Source organism: Cokeromyces recurvatus (genome assembly GCF_025118155.1).
Source record: "Cokeromyces recurvatus strain NRRL 2243 chromosome Unknown BX663scaffold_13, whole genome shotgun sequence".
NCBI lineage: Eukaryota > Fungi > Mucoromycota > Mucoromycetes > Mucorales > Mucoraceae > Cokeromyces > Cokeromyces recurvatus.
Window position 1 is genome coordinate 63,863 of NW_026251399.1, and position 22,212 is coordinate 86,074.

The 22,212-nt window shown below is 28.1% G+C and overlaps 5 protein-coding genes and 1 non-coding gene across 6 annotated transcripts; 4 read left to right on the forward strand and 2 right to left on the reverse strand.

Moving 5' to 3' along the window:
* Window position 1: 1 nt before the first annotated feature.
* Window positions 2-924, reverse strand: BX663DRAFT_509724 (uncharacterized protein). The gene has a single exon (XM_051527662.1). It carries the CDS (start codon window positions 891-893, stop codon window positions 12-14), a length of 882 nt encoding a protein of 293 aa, XP_051382566.1. The 5' UTR covers window positions 894-924; the 3' UTR covers window positions 2-11.
* A 7,030-nt stretch (window positions 925-7,954) lies between these two features.
* On the forward strand, window positions 7,955-8,408 carry BX663DRAFT_62657 (uncharacterized protein). Its single transcript, XM_051532270.1, has one exon. The coding sequence runs from the start codon at window positions 8,071-8,073 to the stop codon at window positions 8,329-8,331; it is 261 nt and encodes an 86-aa protein (XP_051382567.1). The 5' UTR covers window positions 7,955-8,070; the 3' UTR covers window positions 8,332-8,408.
* Window positions 8,409-11,699: 3,291 nt separating this feature from the next.
* On the forward strand, window positions 11,700-11,772 carry BX663DRAFT_t79. Its single transcript has one exon. It is a non-coding gene; the product is annotated as a tRNA-Phe (tRNA).
* Window positions 11,773-15,775: 4,003 nt separating this feature from the next.
* BX663DRAFT_509732 (uncharacterized protein) lies at window positions 15,776-16,244 on the forward strand (the record flags this gene model as incomplete). Its single annotated transcript, XM_051527663.1, has 1 exon — window positions 15,776-16,244. A coding segment is annotated over exon 1 (440 nt), but the record flags the coding sequence as incomplete, so codon positions are not given.
* A 504-nt stretch (window positions 16,245-16,748) lies between these two features.
* Window positions 16,749-17,280, reverse strand: BX663DRAFT_551995 (uncharacterized protein; the record flags this gene model as incomplete). Its single annotated transcript, XM_051531327.1, has 3 exons — window positions 16,749-16,931; window positions 16,982-17,064; window positions 17,124-17,280. The coding sequence occupies 3 exons, from the start codon at window positions 17,278-17,280 to the stop codon at window positions 16,749-16,751; spliced, it is 423 nt and encodes a 140-aa protein (XP_051382569.1).
* A 161-nt stretch (window positions 17,281-17,441) lies between these two features.
* BX663DRAFT_509739 (uncharacterized protein) lies at window positions 17,442-22,212 on the forward strand. The gene is made up of 3 exons (XM_051527664.1): window positions 17,442-19,079; window positions 19,200-19,328; window positions 19,392-22,212. The coding sequence occupies exons 1-3, from the start codon at window positions 17,481-17,483 to the stop codon at window positions 22,155-22,157; spliced, it is 4,494 nt and encodes a 1,497-aa protein (XP_051382570.1). The 5' UTR covers window positions 17,442-17,480; the 3' UTR covers window positions 22,158-22,212.

Consider the following 22,212-nt stretch of genomic DNA (forward strand, 5'->3'; position numbering starts at 1 on the left):
CTTTTTTTTTTTTATACAAAGGTCTTCAAGTAATGTTTCTCTTCTTCTGAAGGATCCATAAGAGGAGGAGGACAATAACCAGCAGGAGCACCACGTTCTCTTAAAATATATTTAATGCATTGAACATAACCCATATTTCCAATGGTCTGAATTTTAGATTTTAAATCATTTAAAATAGATTCTGCTTTATCCTTTTCATTATTTTCCATATAATCAAAAATTTGTTTCATTTCCACAGGGAATATATTAGCTGCCATAGAAGTAATACTAGTATATCCATAGTTTGTCTTTAATTCAACATACTCATCGTCATTACCGGTGAAAAATGAGTAGTTTATTTTCTCATCTCCTAAAAGGGATTGTATCTTTGGAACATTTTCAGGATGACCTACATCTTTAAGACCACGAAGATTACTTAATTTTGATGCAAGTCTTACAAATGTTTCAGGCTCAATTTGGCAGCCATTGCTATCTGGTGTATTATATAAAAAGAAAGGAAGCTTAATCGAATTAGCAACTTCTGTGACATAACTTTCGAGTTCTCTTTGTAAAGGACGACGATAAGGTGGAACACCCAACATGATACCAGAAAAACCAGCTTGTTCAGCTGCTTGAGCCAATTCGATTGCATACTTTGTCTTGAAGGCAGCTACACCAGCATAAAGAGGAAAACCTTTAGGAGCTGTTTCACCTACAATCTTGTATAATTGTTTACGTTCATCTAATGATAAACAGTGTTGTTCACCTGTAGAACCACTCACTAACAAACCAGGAGCCTTAAGTTGATTAATATAGAACTGAGTAAGAGGAGCAACAGAATCAGCCAAGAATTCACCTTCTTGGTTAAAGGGAGTCACCATTGCAATAGAATAATCAATGAATTGTCTTGACATCTTTAATATTTATTTATTTTGTTTTTTGTTTTTTTTTTGTTTTAACTAAAAAGAAACAATGATATGTATATGTGTAAAAAAAAAAAACATTTTAATTTATACTGTGTTTTACGGGGTGATGCGGAAGTTATAGAGCTCATTTTCGGCGACTGTAAAATAAACTGATAAAAATATAATAGATTTTTTGCCTGTCATTTCTTCCGTCTTTTTTTCTTTTTATATAGCTGCTATTAGTTATTGCTGCTACATTTCATTATAAAATATGTGATTTTCATAATATCTAAGAATAAGTTAAACCATGACAATAACTATTTAGGGTTTGATGATGATACTTTTTGGACTTTGTCACTCTATAAGATTCAAAAACCAATTTTTTTTATATCGGACTTGTTAACTGGTAGATCATAATTTAAAGGAAAAAAATTATTTTTGAATCTTCCAGTTAACAAACATTTGGTTTCTGACTCATGGTTAGAAGACCAATAAAAATTTCCTTTTTTTTTCGCATAAAGAGGTATTTTGACTTCTTTTTTTTTTCAAAATGGAATAAACCATGATCGTATAATTGCTGTTGTATTATAGTGCATTTATTTATTCTTTTTCTTTTCTTTTATCAAAATAAATAGCCATCATGATAGCTAATGCTCAATGTTAACTATGAGGAAGTTTAATGTATGATTGATAATAACATAACTATACGTGATAGTAATTAAATGGTTATTGCTAATTACTTAGTAAAGATTATAAAAGTATACCCAGCAAAGTAAAGAAGCATAGTAGAACGTACCCCTTATCAATATTTTAAATTATTATTTTTTTTTTCGAGGGAGGCTTAAATAAGGCTTTGATTATTATATCACCATGTAAAAGTGATACGCAGAAGAGCAAAAGCTTAGCTCCCTTTTTATTTAAATCATGTTGCGAAATGTGATAGAAAATCTTGATGATAGAGTTTCTTATCCTTTTAGATACTTAGAAATAGTTTAAAGTCAATATTTCTCAGTAAATATCCAGATACATTATGAGCAAGAATAATGTAATAATATATAACATTTTGAAAGAGTATAATGCCCATCTTATGGATAGCCTATTTATTAGAAAATTTAGAAGAATGATTCAGTACTTTCTGACGAAAAGATTGAAACCAAACCATGCATCTTTGGTATATGAAAAGAAATTTAATAAATGCTTAAGGCTACTACTACTGATGAGCATTCAACAAACTCCTATTATGAAGAAGTTGCTAGAAAATTAAAAAGAATGAATACAGAGATGAAAACTAATATTGACACATTTAGGAAAATTATAGAAGAAGATGCATAAAACTAATAACTCATTTTATTCATTGATGTTTCCTTCTTATATAATAAAATTTTTTCTTTTTAATTAAAAGTTTACCTTATTAGCTTGTATCATAAAATGTGCTTTTTCCTTCTTCTTCTTTTATATTGAATTTTTTTTTCTCTTAAATAACTGCTCTATTTTCAACGCAATATTCTCAATTCACATCTACTGCTTTATTTTTAACTGAAAAATGAAAAATAATTCGAAGATTGGGGACTAAAATTGGGCTTGTGATAAAAAAAAGCATTGTAATGTCGTCATAGACTGAGTATGAATATAAATTTGTTTGATCTGATAAGTATTAATAATCAAGTGTGCAGCTACGCAAAATAATTTGTTTGTTACCATATAAAGAAGGAATTTTAAAAATAAGTTTATCCATCATAATGCAGGTAATTTTTCAAAACTTAATTTGTATATATTATTTTTAGTTTATGTGAATCAGTTTTTTTTTTTTTTGTGTGTATAATAATTTTTCTACTTGTACACTTCAATTCAGCTTAGTCAGTAATACTTGTGAGTTACTGAAATGGATCAAGCATTGTATTTGGCTTTTTTTTTCTTATGTTACTGAATCCGGTATACTTGACTATTCTATTTTTTTTAAAAAAAAAAGAAAAACTGTATACTGTAGTTAATCATAACTAATTATAATAGCTATGTATAACATTTAATCAGTAATATAAATTATCTTCAACATTGTACTATCAAGAGTCACCTTATATTTTTTTTATCATATGAATCCTGGATAATGTAGTAAACCTTAGTGAAGGTATTATTAACTATTAACATGAATGATATCAAAAGAAATTAACTATACTAAATAGCATTACTTGCTTGAATTCAATCAAGTGAAATCAAAGTTGTGTCTCCAGTATTGAATTTAGATATGTTATCATCATATCCTTTAGACTAAATATTCCTAATAGAGGATCACGACATTGATAAAAGATTCTTGTTATTAAACTATAAAAAGAGTTTTGTAACTTTGAAATTAACTTAAAATGAAATCTATAATAAATCCTTATAGACTTTTTTTTTCTTGTTGTTATTATAATTTTTTTTCTTCCTTCATTAAACCTATTTATACATAAGCTAAACTTGATATAAAATATGTTATCGTATATAATAAATTAAGATGAGTTATAATAAACAAAGTAACTCAAGTATTTGTACATTATGGCCATTGTATACATTATATATATTGAATGATTGATCACTTAATAATATATATATTTTTGTTAATTATGCATATTAATACAATAGTATAAACAATAATAGTATACAAATTAGGCGGACAAATCATTAATAAGACAATTATACAAAAAGTATAAATGTCAGACATTTTGTATAGATAATTTTTTCTTTTTTTCCTTGGTTAGTTTTTGATTGGTATAATATTTTTTATATCACATATTTACTTTTGTTTACTTTATTATTCTTTATTCTTAACCCAAATATCATTGATACTTCTAATATATAATAATAACTATATTGTTATATAATACAATGCATAATTATTATTAAATATTCGAGTATCACTCTAACATAGACTATGAGTTGATGAATATTATGCTGAGAGTTACGAAATTTTTATTTTATATAAATAACCTCTTTATTTTGTAGCAAACAATAGTTTAATTCTGTTACCAACTTAATTATAGAAATAGCTGTGATGGTATAGATTATATTTAAGGAATAATAGATATAAAAAACATGAGACAGTTTAGAGAGAAATTATCTTATTGAAAGTAAAATTATTCAAACATAATAACCTTTACATGATTCTTTTTATTACTTCAGTCTTTACTTGCCAAAATTATACTTTTATTAATATTATTTACCTTGTAGAAACATATGAACATCCCCCCAAACATTCTTTTATATTATTTTTATTCGGTGTACAATTTTTGTATTATTTTTCTTGAATAAACCATACCGTATTTTCATAGACTTATTTTACATTCTCCACCTTTAATTTTTTTCTCAACCAAACCAAGAAGAAAAATATGAGATTAAATTTAAAATTAAAATACAGATAAGCAAATAAATTAATCCTATTGGTTAGATCACGTGATTTTTATATTAAAATTAAGTATATATTAGACTGCCCTCATAAAAAAATTGTCCAGTTCATTAGCAACGAAGTAGATACGCAGCCAATAGAAGTGGAATATAATCTGCCGTTCAGAATAAATAGACTGAATAAGAGAAGATTTAAACCATCAGTAAAGGAGTCCGACGTGAGAAAGAAGAAGTCGAAGTTATGCATGATTTGTGAAGATAGAAAACGTCGGCATAATCAATTGACAACATGAGAAAATCAAGAAGACAACACTTATGCATCTTTACTACAATCACGATTTTCCCTGTTGTCATATAAACTTTATTTTGTAGCAAAATTAATATAAATATCGAAAAATAATTGATTTTAAATAAAGACAATCAATAAATATTATAAAAACTTAATTATATTCTTTGTTATTTTTTGTTTAATACCGTCTAAAGTTTTACTCTTTTGTATCTCAAGAAGTCAAGAAACGACATTTTGACAAGTGGTATAAAAATATAAAATTTGCACACTAAAAATTTAATCAACAGTCACGTGATATACCGGACTTGTCCGGTAATTCAATTTATTTTATTTTAATTTACCCTTCTTTAATAATTCCTTTTATATAATATCATTTTTTATTTAAGTATCATTTTTTAATATAATGGAATAAAATCAAGCTTTTACTTTGCTTTAAATTTTTATTAAGTTGTTTAATTGTAATTTGATTAATTGAACTGAAACGACAATACAGAAGATTGTCAATTAAATATAGAAACAGTAACAGAAAGAAATATCAATACATTAACGACGACATAAAGAACAAAAGCAATATTCAACTTACATTTATACCTTTGTCTCAGTATAAAAGTAACTAGAAGAAACATTAGCTTCACAAAAAGAAAAAAAATAAAAGAAAAGGATTCTACTGTTAAGCACCACGAACATATCAATTTTAGACAGAGACCTAGATAAATATATTTTGTATAGCAATGCAAAAGTCACGTGACATATCAAATAAAATAATGCTTTGGTCGTCTTATATTCTGATTTTCTTCAAAAAAAAATTACCAACTTTTAAAAATACATTATATTCATACTTCATCTTATAATGTTCTTCCAAAGTTATTCCGATCCTGTTGTGGTTGTTATAGAACAAGCTCTCGATATAATCATAAGTGTTATGATTGTAGTAGCCTTTATAATCAAGTTAATAGAAATAAACCATCATTTATTACATAATAAAGAGGTTATTCAAATAAAACTAATATATCGCGCTTCACAGCATAATATTCATTCTACTCTCAGTTTTGATAATAGTCATTGTTTGAGTATTCGAGCATTAAAAATAACTATATATATTATATTATGTAATAATAATAATTCAATAGGATTATGACTGTTATATTCAATTACATAATTATTTATAAGTCATACATATTATATATAGATAGCTATAAAGATGAATATTGTTATGTAATAATATCTTATAGGATAATAATAATAGTAGCATATAAATAATTGGTATTGCTATAGCTGACATATTCACTGTGAATTAATATTGACGCGTCGCTTACCCCAGAAATAATAATTTAATATTTTTAGTAACAGCGACAGCTCAGGCAGAAAAGAATAAAAATAGATTTTATTGTAGGCAGAATTATTCGGAGAAAATATTTATGACTAATGCTTTATTATAGCAATATTTGCTTATTGTTGTATATATGATGATGTATTACAAAATATAGTATAGATATTCAATCATTATCAAAGTAGGATGATGTTATCATATATTAGTGGTGCACTTCATGTACACGATACTAATCTACTTTAGTATATGAGACACACTTGTGTTAGAATGAAACTATAAAATTACAGAGATGTTATGTAATAGATGTCTTAAACATGAAAGAAGAATAGTTGCTGATCAATATATAAAATACTTAATATTGAAAATTAATTACCTATAAGAAGCACTATCTTCAGTATGGTTATGCACAATTATAAACAATCTCTAAAGAGTTATATAGAATAGAAACTTGAGGAGTTGATTAGAAGATGATAGAGATATGTGTTTCAATAAAGAAACAATATTGTATCAATTCGAGATCATTCTGAAGTTCTAAAAAAAAAAATTATTTAGTTTAATTTGAGATACCATTGGTAACTAATTATTTGAATCAGATTAGCATTTGGAACATAACTGACAGCTGAGATTAATTGATCAGTCAGGTTCTTCATTATCAAGGTTAAACAAGATTCATAATTATCTATTGGATATGTCTATGGTTTTATAATATTAAATCAAGAAGTTTTACCCGTTTCCAGAAGATATAAATAAGGATCCATTTTGTCTAATTTTAAAGAGACAGCTTTTTTGAAATAAAAGAATTAAACAAAGTTTTCACAGACTTTTATCGTTTCTTATATTTTTTCTTTTATATTATTTTCTTCTTAATCAACACTTATCCAAATTGTAGTTCTATTAATATCACTTACCTTGCAAAATCATATAAATAACCCTTTACATTTTCACATAATTTTTCCTTGTACAATTTTTGTATTATTATTTTCAATAAAAATCTACACGAAGTTTTCACAGACTTGTCTTTTGTCTTTTCTCTTTCTTTAACTTTTTGCGTATCAAAACATAAAACACTTTATTATAGTAAAACTTGCTTATCTGAATCATATTTCCATTGATAACACTTACCTTGTAAAAACATATAAATAAACCTCAATTTTTCCATATAATTTTCGTTGTACAATTTTTGTATTATCTTTAATAAACTATACGAAGTTTTCACAGACTTGTCTTTTGTCTATTCTTCTTCCATTATCTTTGCTAATCAAAACAAATATTATAAAACTTAATTGTATTCTTTGTTATTTTTGCTTAATACTATCTGAAATTTTACGCTTTCGTACCTCAAGAAGTCAAGAAACGCTAAGGTCGGTATTTTTTTCACTAATAATATATTAGAGAGCCATTCCCATAAAAGAAAATTGCATTTTTCAAAGTCCGACGGCGGTATATGGGGAAGGATCCAAGATAATACAAAAATTGTACAACGAAAATTATATGGAAAAATTGAGGTTTATTTATATGTTTTTACAAGGTAAGTGTTATCAATGGAAATATGATTCAGATAAGCAAGTTTTACTATAATAAAGTGTTTTACATAAAACATTGTCTCCGAATAATTCTGCGATCAATAAGATATATCTTTATTCCTTTTTTCTCCCTGAGTTGTCGCTGTTCCTAGAAACCTAACGAATCATTATTATTGGACTGCGACACATCAATATTAATTCTCAGTGAATATGTCTAGCTGCAACAATACCAATTATTTATGAGCTACTATCATTATCATTGTATGAGATTTCATTATTTAACAATATTCAATATTATTAATGTATATCTGATATGTATCACTCAAGAACAATTATGTAATTGAATACACCAGTCATAATCCTGTTTGAATTATGTATATAATTATTATTATTGCTCGAACATTCTAACAATGACTATTATTAAAACTGAGTGTAGAACGAATATTATGCTGTGAAGTTCAATATACTAGTTTTATATGAATAACCTCTTTATTATGTAATAAATGATGGTTTATTTCTACTAACTTAGTTATAAAAACGACTACAATCATAACAATATTTAATGGTTATCTTTATTCAAAATTAATAATTTCTCGATATTTATATTAAATTTGCTACAACAATAAAGTTTATGTGACAACAGGGAAAATCGTGATTATAGTAAAGATGCATAAGTGTTGTCTTCTTGATTTTCTCATGTTGTCAACTAATTATGCCGACGTCTTCTATTTTCACAAATTATGCATAATTTTGACTTCTTTCTTCTCACGTCTGAATCCTTTACTATCTATCGGCTTAAATCTTCTTTTATTTTGCCTATTAATTCTAAACGATAGATTGTACTCTACTTCTATTTGTTGGTTCTCTATTTCGTTCCTAATAGACTGGGCAATTCAACATATTTTAGCTGTAGGTTATCACTACTAGTGGTATTACAATAAAAAGAAATTCTATTTTTCAAAGTCCGACGGCGGTATATGGGGAATTAACCCAAAACAATATCTATAAAGAAAGAAATAAAGAGGTTTAATTAATACACAAAATATATAGAATACCGAACAAGTTTGAAAGGTCACGTGACTTCAAAATTTGTATGTAAGCTATATATGATTTACTGACTTCCAAACCTGTCGAGCCTAATAAAATTTATGAGGATGTCCCATTAGAAGTAGAGGTACGCCTAAGGAAAGAAGCTAAGCGGAAGATGAAATTCAAGCCCATTACCAATAACAAAAGGTTACGTAAAAACAGGGTCCAAAGTGAAACATGTTAACACGTAAAGACTTCTTTAAGGCTTTTAATATTTGTTCAAATCTTATTGGAACACGTTCATACTTAGATAATATTTTACAATATTTTATTTAGTATAAATACGATTTTGATTTGAATGAAATAAACATTATCTTTGATCTTGTCTTTTAAATTAACGTCTTCTTTAAATTTTATTTTATTTTAACTTACCGGTTAACCCACTGCAATCATCTGAGTATATTTTTTACAAGATATAACACAGGATTTGATTATATCTTGCACTATATCATGTACTACAAGAATTAGACATTTCTTGTATGTGCAAGATATATGTACAAGATATGTATAAATCCTGCCTCAAAATCATACAAGATATAATCAAGATATAAACAAATCTTGCACTTTTTCTACAGGATATATACAAGTTTTGAACATTTCTTGTACTTTTTTCTACAAGATACACACAGGGTTTATATATTTCATGTACTGTTTTTTACAAGTTTTGATTAAATCCTGTACTTTATAATTGCTTTTCATTTGCTAATATTTTACATACCATGTTGTTTATCATTGGCTTTATGCTTCATGACTCATCAAAACATAGTTATACATTATTGGGTTATATAGATGGTATTTTATTCCCTTTTAGGCTTTGTTTATATTAAATAGGCTTCTTTATTGCCTTTCTTTATTGGACATTATTAAATACATTGTTTACAAAAAATGTGGCTTTTTATTTACTTTTTTATTTATTTATTTATTACATAAAAAATTGGTACATATAAAATAATAATAATAATAATAATATAATATAATATAATATAATAATAATATAATAATATAATAAAAGAGTATGCTATAAGCATTACATGTAAAATATTACACTTACCTTGAATACATATTCTATTGATAACATGGCCATTGATTAAAGAATCCTTTCGGGCTTTGGGGAAAAAAAAGAAAAAGAACACAGAGATTGCAAGGATTATCATACAGAACAGAAACAAAAAGTAGTAGCAATTGAAGTGATCAACAGAAAAGTATTCCATTTACAAAAGAAGCATACACTATTAATAGAATAAATAATTAATAAAAGCTAACATATGATAAAGTATAGAAATATCATATTTACCAAAAAAAAAAAATACAAAAGGCTAGATCTATGTTTGTGCTGCAGAGAAAAGAATATTAGTTAAATCTCGGGTATTATTATTTTTTTTCCCACACTATACCTTTCAATGTTACATTAGAATGATGTACACTTGTACTTGACCTCCCTGTTATATAAAGAATTGTTAATACACATATTGAAATAGTTAAAGATAAAGGTGTTATTTTATATACCTTTTTTCAATAGATAAATAATACAAGTCTTTGTTGTAGATCTGAATCAAATATTGCTGCTGCATAATAAAGACCAACACATACCTATTTAATTGTTTCATTTTAGTTGTTTTTGATTTAAGAAAAGAGAAAAATTAAAAAAAAAAGATACATATATTTTCAAAATAATGTAAATACTTACAATTTGAAATAATCAACAAAGACCTATAATTTAAATACATATATAAAAAAGAGTAATAGCTAACAATATTAAAATGAACATCTATTACAATAAAAAAATTAGTAGTTTAACGAATGTATTAAAAAATGAAAAAAAAAGGAAAAAAGGATGTGATTACCTCTTTTTTTTTTAAAAAAAAAGTTTTTTTTTCGGTCCGCTATTGAAATAAAACGAACTAAATTATTGAATAGCAGCAAACTCTATATATACAATGTAAAAAGTCTTAGCAATACATTTATATTTTTTGCACTAACTTATTATCTTTTACCTTTCAAAATGTCTGTTACTTTGAACAATAATATCCTTTACTAAAAATATTTGAGAATTGTTAATTACATGTGTTAATTCATTTACCAATGTCATCTTCATTAAACAATGGAGATGTCATTACTCTTGTAATTGTAGTAATTACCTCTTGAAAATATATAGTAAAGTCTTTAGGGCTTTTTTTTTGAGCTGATTGCAGAACATTTGCATTTGTCAATGTCGGTAATGTTGGTCATTGTTAAATAAAGAATAAAAAAAGTAAAATATAAAATAATTTTACTAGGGGGGATTAAATTTGAATTTTTTTTTTTTAAAAAAAAAAAGGAATTTAATTGAAATGAACACAACTACATTAATTATATAATTGCTAAATCTTGTTTTTATTTTTCTCTAAATTCACTAATTGTAAACGAATGTATATAATCACTAATAATGGAATTGCTTTAATTTACATTCGCAATTAGTTTTTTTTTTCTTCATTTCAAAATTAAAGTCAATTAATAAATCAACACATTACACGATCTAATTGAAATGCAAAATAGATTAGATTGAATGCAATTTAATTAAACATCTTTTTTTTATTTACATATAATAAAAATTCTTTATTTTATTTATATAATTATAATACATATTTTTATTATATTACGTGTACTATTTTTTTTTTGGTAAAAACTTGAGTGAGAAAAAAAAACATCAAGTATGATTTGAAACAATTGCAATGTATTTTACATTATTGAAATGTAATTTACATTTTATAAGCCTATAATTAAAGTTACGCATATAAAATTTGTGGGGAATAAAAAAAATGAAAAATAAATAAAAAAAATGTTAAAGTACTTTTTCAGAATCCGCAATTTTTATTTTTTTTTCATTTTATGTAATTTTATTGGCGGAAATGCCGGATAAAGGAAATTCCTGGTCTACAGCCAAAATAGCTGTAAAATTAAAAATTAAATAAAATGATAGAAAATGGCAGTAGAGATATACTTTTTTTTGGATACATGAATACTATTATAACCTCCAAAATATAATATTATTTTTATTTAAACATTTTTTAATAAAAAGTGATCAAAATAATAACATTTAAAAATCACTGCTAAAATTTGATTATATCCTGTATTATATTTTTTACAAGATATACTCATTGCTTGCAGTGACCACAGAGAGTTGAATCGGGTTTATACTTACTATTTAAATTGACAAACCACAAGTAGCGGGTATAGCTCAGCTGGGAGAGCGTTAGACTGAAGATCTAAAGGTCAGGTGTTCGATCCACCTTAGCCGCATAGCTTTTTATTTTTTTTCTTCGTCATGATATGTCAATAATTGAAATTATAAATATATAATACGATTAAGAGCAAAACAGTTTTCCTCTCTCATTTTTAGGAATTATTAGTATCTATTATATTTTACAATGATTAAATGAAACTACAGCTGTCTAGCTATAAAGAACACGACAGTTTCTTCAATCCGTTTTAATGTACTAACATATGAATTCAGGCTATTATTAAACAATAACCTTTATTTTTGTATCATATATGATCATAAGGAAGTATTAATGTTAATTTTTTTATATAGATTATTAAATAATATCGAAGTGACATTTCTTCAGTGATGCAAATTGCTCATTGTAGAAGATACTAACATATGAAAGAAAAATTAAACATATAATTGAATATGGACTTGTAAAAAATAACAAAAAACATAGAAGCATAAAAATGATTAGGAAAAAAAAAAAAAGGCTAATCAAAGAACCCTTGTCTTAATAATTTTTCATGGTAAAGGAAAACACATTTATAATATAGCATTTGTTAAGCCGTTAAATTATAGTCTTTTTCATTTTTTATATATTGTTTAGAATGATTATTTTTATTACTTTTTTTTATCTTAATACGATATTTTTTTGTTTTATACTTCAATACCTTGTTGAATAACCTGCAAGGACTATTCCCCAACTGAAGAGAGATCTTGTCAATATATACAGTGTACGTCTTGGATTCTTTCTAAGTTGCTATTTATTGAGTATTTAAAACGAGAATTATTTGCGTACTATGCTATATACAAATGTATTTTTTTCTTTGAATTATTTCGCTTATGTTAAAATTTACAATACACTTGTTTCTTGTCTTACTATAAAGATTAGAAATTCTTCTAAATAAACAGAAGACTTCATTAATATGCTATCTGAAAAACAATCCATTTAAATTTATGATTGGCTTTTTTAAGAAAATATGTTTAAACAAATTAATTGTATTAAAAACGGTAATATTAACTTTAGAAGTCAAACATGTTAGTAAGAATATAGATATATACCTTCATTTTGTGCTGAGTATGATATAATGTAAACATAATACTAGTAATATCATAAAAGTTAGATATATTACATCACATGTTATTATAACTCAAAAAAAAAAAAAAGATGTACATATACTTTATTCTTTCATACTCTTACAAACACTTTTGGCAAAAGCCTTCCTACAAGACAGATAGCTCAAAGACGATTTGCATTAACAAACTTGTACTAAGCTTAACATGCAAAACCTTCCTGTGATAATTCAATAATCGTGTCATATCTGCTTTGTATTGTAGAGGAATGACATAAATTTTTCTCATTTTCTCATGTCGAATTCAATTTAAATAAGACTTTTAAGTATGTTAATTCTTTGAGGTGCTTTAAACTACAATATTCAATATATCAATATTGCTCATATATACGATTTCTTATTGTTAAATACCGTCCAGCAACGTTGCACCTATGTTTTTTTAAGAAAAATTTTTGGACGTATATTCTCTGAATACAGAAATAGTTATAAAAGCACTTCCAGCATTGAATAAAAAAAATAGAGATAATATGTGACAAAAATAGCTATTGTTTATCTTAAAACTATTTCAATGCTTGTTTGATAATAACAATATTTAATAAAGACAACTAAGAACTTACTTTTTCTTTTATCTCTATTATTTATGTATTTTTTTTTTTTCATCTTTATATAGGAAATCGATTAATATCAGTTTCCCAAATTTCTCATCTTAGCAGAACTACTATAAAATCTTTTGGGGTTAAATATACCCTCATCTTTAGAGTTAATCATCTCTATTGTTAGCAAAATACGCGCCTAATATCCTTTATAACTTTGTTTACTCCTTGCAATTACCATTTATAAATAATTATATGCTTAAAATGTATGTATTTTTTGAACGAATATACTTGAAATATTGCGAGCTTATTAAAAAGATGCTTACACCTAATCTAATGAGAATATGGTATTATATATTAATCGGGGAGATTTGCACTTATTTAGGAGAGCCCTCAAATACTTATGACTGCATGGTTTCAAAAAAAGTAAATCTATTGACTCATAAGTCTAAACAATCATTGAAAGCCATTTGAACAACTTCTTGAATATTAATACTAATGTTAATAATAAAACCAGAAAAATTTTACACTCAAATATATTTATGTAGATGCTAAAAACAATTTAGAACAATTATGATATTGAGACTGAAAAAAAAAAGTCCTTCAATTCTAGTTGTGTTTAGGTACAGGTAATCTTAGTTACATTATACATTTATTTGATAGTGACAGAAAACTACAATATTCTTTTAATAGATTAAGAATGATAAACCTTTTGAAATGTATCTTCCTGAATATCATTCGCACTACCTCCATTCATTAATAATAAAGTCAAAGGAAGTAAATAATACACAGTTATGCTTTTTATTTAGAACTAGCTTTCTAAATTACTAACAACATAAAATAGAGTTAAAGTTTCGTTTCAAAATATTGTCACTTATTGATGCTCACTTAAAACTGGCATTATTTTAAGAACTAACATTTTCATAATTATTACATTCAATCTATAATGACAGACTTCCTAACTTATCCTGTTTAGAACCTCTGATGGAGGACTTGCTTTAATAACTAATTCAGCTTACTTCACATTTCAATTATATTTTAAACACTAGCTTGAGATTTTGATAAATGGTAAAAGATATACGTGACTATACTACTTTCTTTATATGAAATGCATAACTGCAATTGAGGACCGCACTATATCCCGTTAGCATATGCTCTACCGAATACCAACAATAACCTTCCCTCATTTTATTTATATGGTAAGATTATCCCAAAATAAGCATTTTTTCTTAATTGAGAATAATTTTTAACAAGGAGGTTACCGACACTCTTGAGTATTTGAATCATTTAATATTAATAGACTTTGATATGTTGTTAGTAGTTCATTTCTATATCCAAATTATATGTCTCTAATTAGTGTATAGCCTTATAATTAGCTTACCATCAAAGGATATACTATATTATTTGGACTCTTATCGAAATGTGCAGACTTTTCGGTGATAACTGAAAATCCCTCACAAAGTTTATGACTTCATCTAGTCAGGAAATCTATTGTATAGAAATGAGATTCTATTTTACAGGTGCAGTCTTATAAACTCCAATAAAGGAATTGCTACTCAACAAAATGCATCTTGATATTTAAGCTTTTAATAATGGTTACTTAACGGAAGAGTATTTTGAAACTGTATAAATCAAATATTTATATCATTATAAAAAAGCTCTAAATCCCAACTTCTTGCTTGGATGTAAAGAGCAACTTAGTCTAAAACTATAGATCCTTTTCTTTTCTTTTCTTTTCCTATCTATTAGCATCCTACATCCAATAAAATCGTGTTCTCTACTGATTACTTTATGAAAGACCTTTGCTGTTTATCCTTTTCTTCTTCTTTCAAAGACTTGTTTATACCATCTCTTTTCATATGATCCCTTTGAATTAGAATATCATCACTTGAAACGACAGAGATTTACTATTCAATTCTTTCGAGTTTTCTTGTAATGACAGACGTAACAGGAAAACACAAAAGGTCCCTCATCTTCTCTGCTGCATATGACATTTTCAGGATAGTAGTTACTCGAACAAGACTATCGACTGAATAAACACACTCAACATTTTACTTACGATTTCCCTTTTCCTTTCTCCTCTTTTTTTATCCCTTAGAAGGGGTTTTATCTCTTTTTTTTATTTTTTATTTATTTCACTATTCTTTGAAATAACCAGAGCAATTAAGGATATTTTGAATATTCTGTGCTTAATGAGTTATAAAATTTTATCAATGAAGCAATTATTTAATTGCATCAAACATTTTTTTTCTTTTTTTTTTTTTTTTTTTTTTTTTTTTTTTTTTTTTTTTTTTTTTTTTGAAAAAAACCTACAAATAAAATTTTTTTTTTTTTTTTTTTTTTTTTTTTTTTTTTTTTTTATTATTACTATTTTTTTTTTTATATCAATATTTATCTTAGAATGAAGAGCGAAGAACACGATAATAATATGCAGTTATTACGATTAAATGATAGAGAAATAAAACGGAAAAAGAAAAGGGAATTAATGGCATCAAGAACGATAAGTTACATAAACAATAAACTTCAAATACAGAATAAATATACGTCGTTGATTTCTTTGATTGATACTATTTATCCTCCTTCACTATGTCCTTTATGTGATACAGTATTTACATCTAAAACAGCATCAAATAATCATTTCTCTGAAAAACATAAAAGAAAGTTACGCTATTTATGCATACATCCTCACTGCGACCAAAGGTTTTTATCTCGAGGCGCTTTACATTTCCACATTCAACATTCACACTTGGTTTTCGATTCAGAGAATCCGTTACCCGATCCCCCTTTCATTCAATATTCCTTATCTGACTCTCACTCAAATAATAGTAATAATAATAATAACATTAGTAGTAGTAACGATAATACAATTAATACTAGAATATCAACAGTAGTCGAACATTCACGTAATCTTATAGAAAAGAAAACAAATTGCAAAAGAATAGAAAATACAACAATATACAATAAAAAAAGACAGTCATCATCGTCAATCCTATTGGAGGATAATAATGATATTTTCATTTCACCTTCACCACCACCTTCACCTTTTTCACTATATCAACATCATAAATCAAAAAGTAGAAAACCTACACTGTCTCAAAAATCAGAGAAATTGTTAGATAACGCCTATCCCCCTTTGGAATGTCCAAGTTGTCATAAAGTATTTAATCGAAAAACAAATGTTATTAAGCATTTGACAGAGGCTCATTTCGGTGAAGAGCCTTATCGTTGTGTTTATCCTGAATGTAATCATCCACGAATCTATGCAACTCGTGAAGGCTTAGTTTATCATATTTCTCGTGTTCATGACCATTAAATAAAAATAATAATACACACATGTATATACATTTATGCTGTCCATTTTAAACATCGAGTTTCTGTATGAGTTGTTAAGCATTTAGTTGAGCAATACTTCATTCCACAACGCAAACAAGTATAATGGCTTGGGAATCCGCAAACCGAGCAAAAATTCCTTGCTGGGTATATTGAGGGTTTTACTTGACATGTTTGATAGCAATAAGTTGTCACAGGCTATGTTGAATATATTAATCAATAGTTCTCATTATAAATTTCTTGCTTACGGTTTCTTCTAATAGTGCATTCAAATTTGTCCTAGTTGAATAAATATTACTAGTTCTTGCTCTCGATTTACGTTGTGATATATCTATACAAATATTATATAAAGTGAATCTAAATGATCATATAAATTACAAGCATACTTACTACTTTCATCTTCTTGTGCTGCTAATGCAATGTTGATTAAACCTTCAACATCGTTTAGTGATTGATGATTATCTTTTTCTAACGACTCTAGCTGTCTTTTCAAATGTCTTGAATGCACCTCAGAATCATATCGTGAAGACTTGACTCTCTTTGACATTAAGTTTATATGATATCTTAATAAAAAAGAACAAAAAACAAAAAACCCAAAAAACCCAAAAAAAAATAAAATAAAAAATGGAATAATAATAAAAAAAAAAATAAATAAAATAAATGAAATTTAAATATGACTGGAACATTTTTTAACCCTTTTTTTTTTCTTTTCCACATATTTCTTTATTAATATTTGTTACCGCCGCCATGAACGATTCAGATCTTTTTGATCCTGAATTTGATTTAGCTCTTATTGAAGGACAAGTGAATATGGATACAGCTACGATTAACAAAAAGGACAATGTTTATGATGACTTTGACGATGATTTTGATCTTGAGGAATTAGTAGAAGTAACAGCTACAGTTGAACAACAGCACGCAGCAACAAATAAGAGACAAATTAGTTTCTTATCTATTGATGAGAATGACCCAGAGCCACCGCCTCCATTATTACCAGATACTACAAATTGCTTTCATCCCTTTGATCCAGAGCAACTACGTACTTGGATCTATCCCATTAATTATCCCATTCGTGCCTATCAACTTAATATCGTCCGTAAAGCTCTCTTCCAAAATACATTAGTTGCATTACCCACAGGCCTAGGAAAGACTTTTATCGCTGCTGTCATTATGTATAACTATTGGCGGTGGTTTCCTAATTCTAAAATTATCTTTATGGCCCCCACACGTCCGCTTGTTATGCAGCAGATCGAAGCCTGCTTTACCATTTGTGGTTTACCTCAACAAGATACTGTGGATATTACAGGCAGCACAACACCTGCAAAGCGTCGTGGTCTTTGGCAATCCAAACGTGTCTTCTTTGCAACACCACAAACAGTTCAGAAAGATCTTGAGACATCCAGTTGTCCTGCAGACAAGATATGCTGTATCGTTGTAGATGAAGCCCATCGTGCTACAGGCAATTATGCTTATTCAGAGGTTGTTCGTAGGATCACTAAAAAAAATTCAGAGTTCCGTATTTTAGCTTTATCTGCTACACCAGGTTCTAATTTGGATGCTGTTCAATCTGTTATCACTAACTTACATATTACCAATATCCAAATTCGTACTGAAGATTCTATGGATATTCGGGAGTTTTCATACGGTAAACAAATCAAACATGTTGTTGTGAGACTTAACTATACAGAAGGATCAACAGGTCGTCTTCCTCGTATCATTCACGATTTTCGAAATAAGGTCTTTTTACCACTTCTCCAAGATCTTGCTAAGCGCCCTACTTCAGTTGTTGCTGACGTTGATCGTGCTTCACCGTTCAGACTAAGATCTGCTCGGCTACATTTTCAAGCGACAGCCAATAACTTTCGTAATGAATTTAAATTTGCTGTGACTTCATTATTTTTAGTAGCTGAGTCTGCAGCACGCGCACATGAATTATTGTGTCAACATGGTGTTGTACCATTTGTTGATTGTATTGAGTCCATCTTTAAGGAATACCAAGAGACTCTTGATTCAGGCAAGAGGCTTAATAAGGCACAGCAAGCATTTTATCATCATCCAGTTTTAAATGCCATGATATCCAATTTAAAACAGGACATTAAACATAATCCTGATTTTGTGGGTCACCCAAAGCTGGACCGTTTAGTAGGGATTTTATTGGAGCATTTTAGTAGTGTTCCCGAAGGACAGCAATCAAAAGTGATGATATTTTCAAGTTTTCGTAGCTCAGTACACGATATTTGTCATATCTTAGATCGTCATCGTCCGTTAATTCGAAGTACATTTTTTGTTGGGCAATCGTCTGATAAACATGGTGTCAAAGGCCTAAGACAAACGGAGCAACAGGATGTAAGTAGCTATTGCACACATATAAACACACACACACATATATATATATATATATATATATGTATATATGTATATGTGTACATTTGTATATTTGCTTATCTTTTTTATTATTTTTTTAAGGTTATTCAAAAATTTAAAAAAGATGAATATAATGTCCTTGTATCTACCAGTATTGGTGAGGAAGGTTTAGATATTGGTGAAATTGATTTAATTGTTTGCTTTGATTCTCAAACATCACCTATTCGAATGGTAATAAATGCTTATTTTTTTAAAAAAAAATATTCGAAAAACATCTAACTTTTACTAATGTAGCTACAAAGAATGGGAAGAACAGGTCGTAAGAGAAGAGGAAAATGTATCTTACTTATGACCGAATCTGAGGAAACCAAGTTTGCTCAAGCCAAACAAACATATGAAAAAATCCAACAATTAGTAGCCCGTGGCGATCTCTTAAAATACTATCACCCCAATCCTACTGTTATACCTGCCAACTACAAGCCTACTCTTTGTCGAAAAAAACTCACTGTTGGCACCTATCAGCCCAAAATAACTACGACCCGAAAACGTAAATTCCAAGAAGAGACTAACTTTACGTCAAACGGCTTTTTAAAACCCGATGCTCAGCAGTTGTTTTTGCAAGAATTAGGCGCAACAACTTTATCGCAGGCCATAGAACGTCACTGGCCTATACATAAGACAATAAAAAGTCTTAGCAAGTATGTACCCTTACAAAGTCGTTTACAAAACACATCCCGTGTTGGTCATTCACGACGTACATTACAATTTACACAGGCGGTACAGAGAATGGAACATCTTATTCTACATCCAGAAGAAAAATCAAAATTGTCTATATCATTTACTCAACCAATATCTTTGAGTTCCTCATCAAGACCGATCCAGCAGAAGTTGATATTGCCTTCTAAGAAGAATAAGAAACAGAAAACTCATCATGTAAATGAATCAGAAGATGATGATCTTACTGATTTTATTGAAAATAATCCAAGTGCCGTAGATCAATTCATAGATAACCAAACGTTATATTTACCTACTAAGAGAAAATTGGAGGATGATGGGTTAGATCAGAAATCCAATAAAAAGCATGATAAGGGTAAATCTAAAGAAATTTTACCCTTGGAACAAGTACAACCTAATGAAGTGGATTTTTTTGACCCTACTACCTTTGATTTTCCAAGTTCGCCCTCTTGGGATCCTATTTTACCGGATAGTGTTTATGAAAATTTAGAAAACAATCAACTAAATTTTGAAGAAATAAATGTTAAAACTATACCCCCATTATCGGAGGAAGCTGGTACTTCTACCTATATTACCCCTCAACAGTCTACTACTACTACTACTACTATAATGAGTCCTAATAATAATAATCATTTTGACAGGGCTGCTAAAGATATACCCTTAGAATCCAAAAAAGATACTAACCATTCACAACTACCACCATTACCACCACCACCACCACAACAACAACAACAACAATCACAACAACAACAAATGTCTATTGATATGTTAGATAGCATTGACTTTGATGATGATTTTTTCTCAGAAGATGAGGCCCTACTAGTTCAAGCTGAGACAATACTTACTTCTTTTAATCATCCAATTTTGCCTATTTATCCATTTGAGAAGAATTTAGTGGAGCCAAGTGAAGAGATAATGAACGTTATATTTACCGCAGTGGATCCTCCTGAGTTTACTAAAGATGCTCTACTCTTGTTTCAAGAGCGACAAATGGAGGTTCAGGCCATGACAGGACACCAAGTTGCGATGAAATTATTAAACCACCCATTACCAAAGCCTCTATCATATAATTCAAGACTCACAACCACACGCCCAAAGAGCCCTTTACAGAACGAGATTACAGCAGATCTAATGAATAATGATAGTGATGATGATTTTGAATTCAGTGATGGAATCTTTGCTTATTTACTTGAAAACAAGCTCTCAGAAGATGGAGAAGTAGCAGTAATCCAACAGGAATTTCCAGAGTTTTTTTTTGAAAAGGTATCCAATGATAGCAATATGCAATCTAATCATAAAGCAAATCCAAAATCTGAAGCTTTGAACAACCATTCCTCGTCTAATGTAACTAATAATAATGAGGTTACAAAGACTGAGCAACAAGCTGTACAAGAAGAAGAACAGGAAGAAATATTTGAGTTTAATTTTGATGATTCTTTTTTTAATGAAGAAGATAGTCAACCTCCTGTTGAAGAGAAGGATGAAAAGTCAGCATCATCTGTTCAACAGCAAATAGGAAACCAAACAAAATCATCTAGTAGTCAACATGAAGATGAATATCAAGTTACACATATTGAACTAAAAAATGTAACTTCTTCTCAAACGAAAGACATGACAGAAGAAGAACAAAATAATGGTCTCCTAGACCAATTAGCCAAAGGCCTTTATTCTCCTTCTCCTTTGCGTAATAATAGATATCAAAGTAGTGAAAATGATGACTCTTCTCCATTAATCGGTAGACGTAGAAGGCTAGCGAAGAGGCCAATCATATTTGTAGAACAAGAAGATGAAGACATTAATGGCAACAAACAACATCAGGCCAAAAAACGTCTTGTAAGAAAAATAAACTCTGATGACGATGATGACGACGATGACGATGATAGTATTGCATATATATCACCCTTAAGGATTCCTAAACAAGGCAAAAGAAAAGTTATATTGGGTAATAACCCGTTTATTGATGATGAAGCTGAAAGAAGTAGTGATGGAGGGCACACAACAACAACAGCAACAGATGATTTAGAAGAAAGATCCACATCAATGTTAAATTCCTTTATTGATGATCATCCTACACAACAGCCAATGAGTAATATATATGCTCAAAGTTTATTGCAAGAAAGCAGTCAGCAAGCAAACAGAAAGCATTGGATGGACAAGTTCGATGTTAATAAATGGCTCCAAGTAAATGAGGAAGATAGTATTGTTGGTACTGAAGAGTCAGAAGAGGATCTCGAGAGTATACAGGATTTCTCTTCTGATCTTTTAATACAGGGACTAAGACAAGAAATTTATACAACAAATGATAATGATGATGATTTTATGTAAATAATAATATATAAGAAGAAAATAAAAAATAAACAATTATTATTTTTTGTAAATA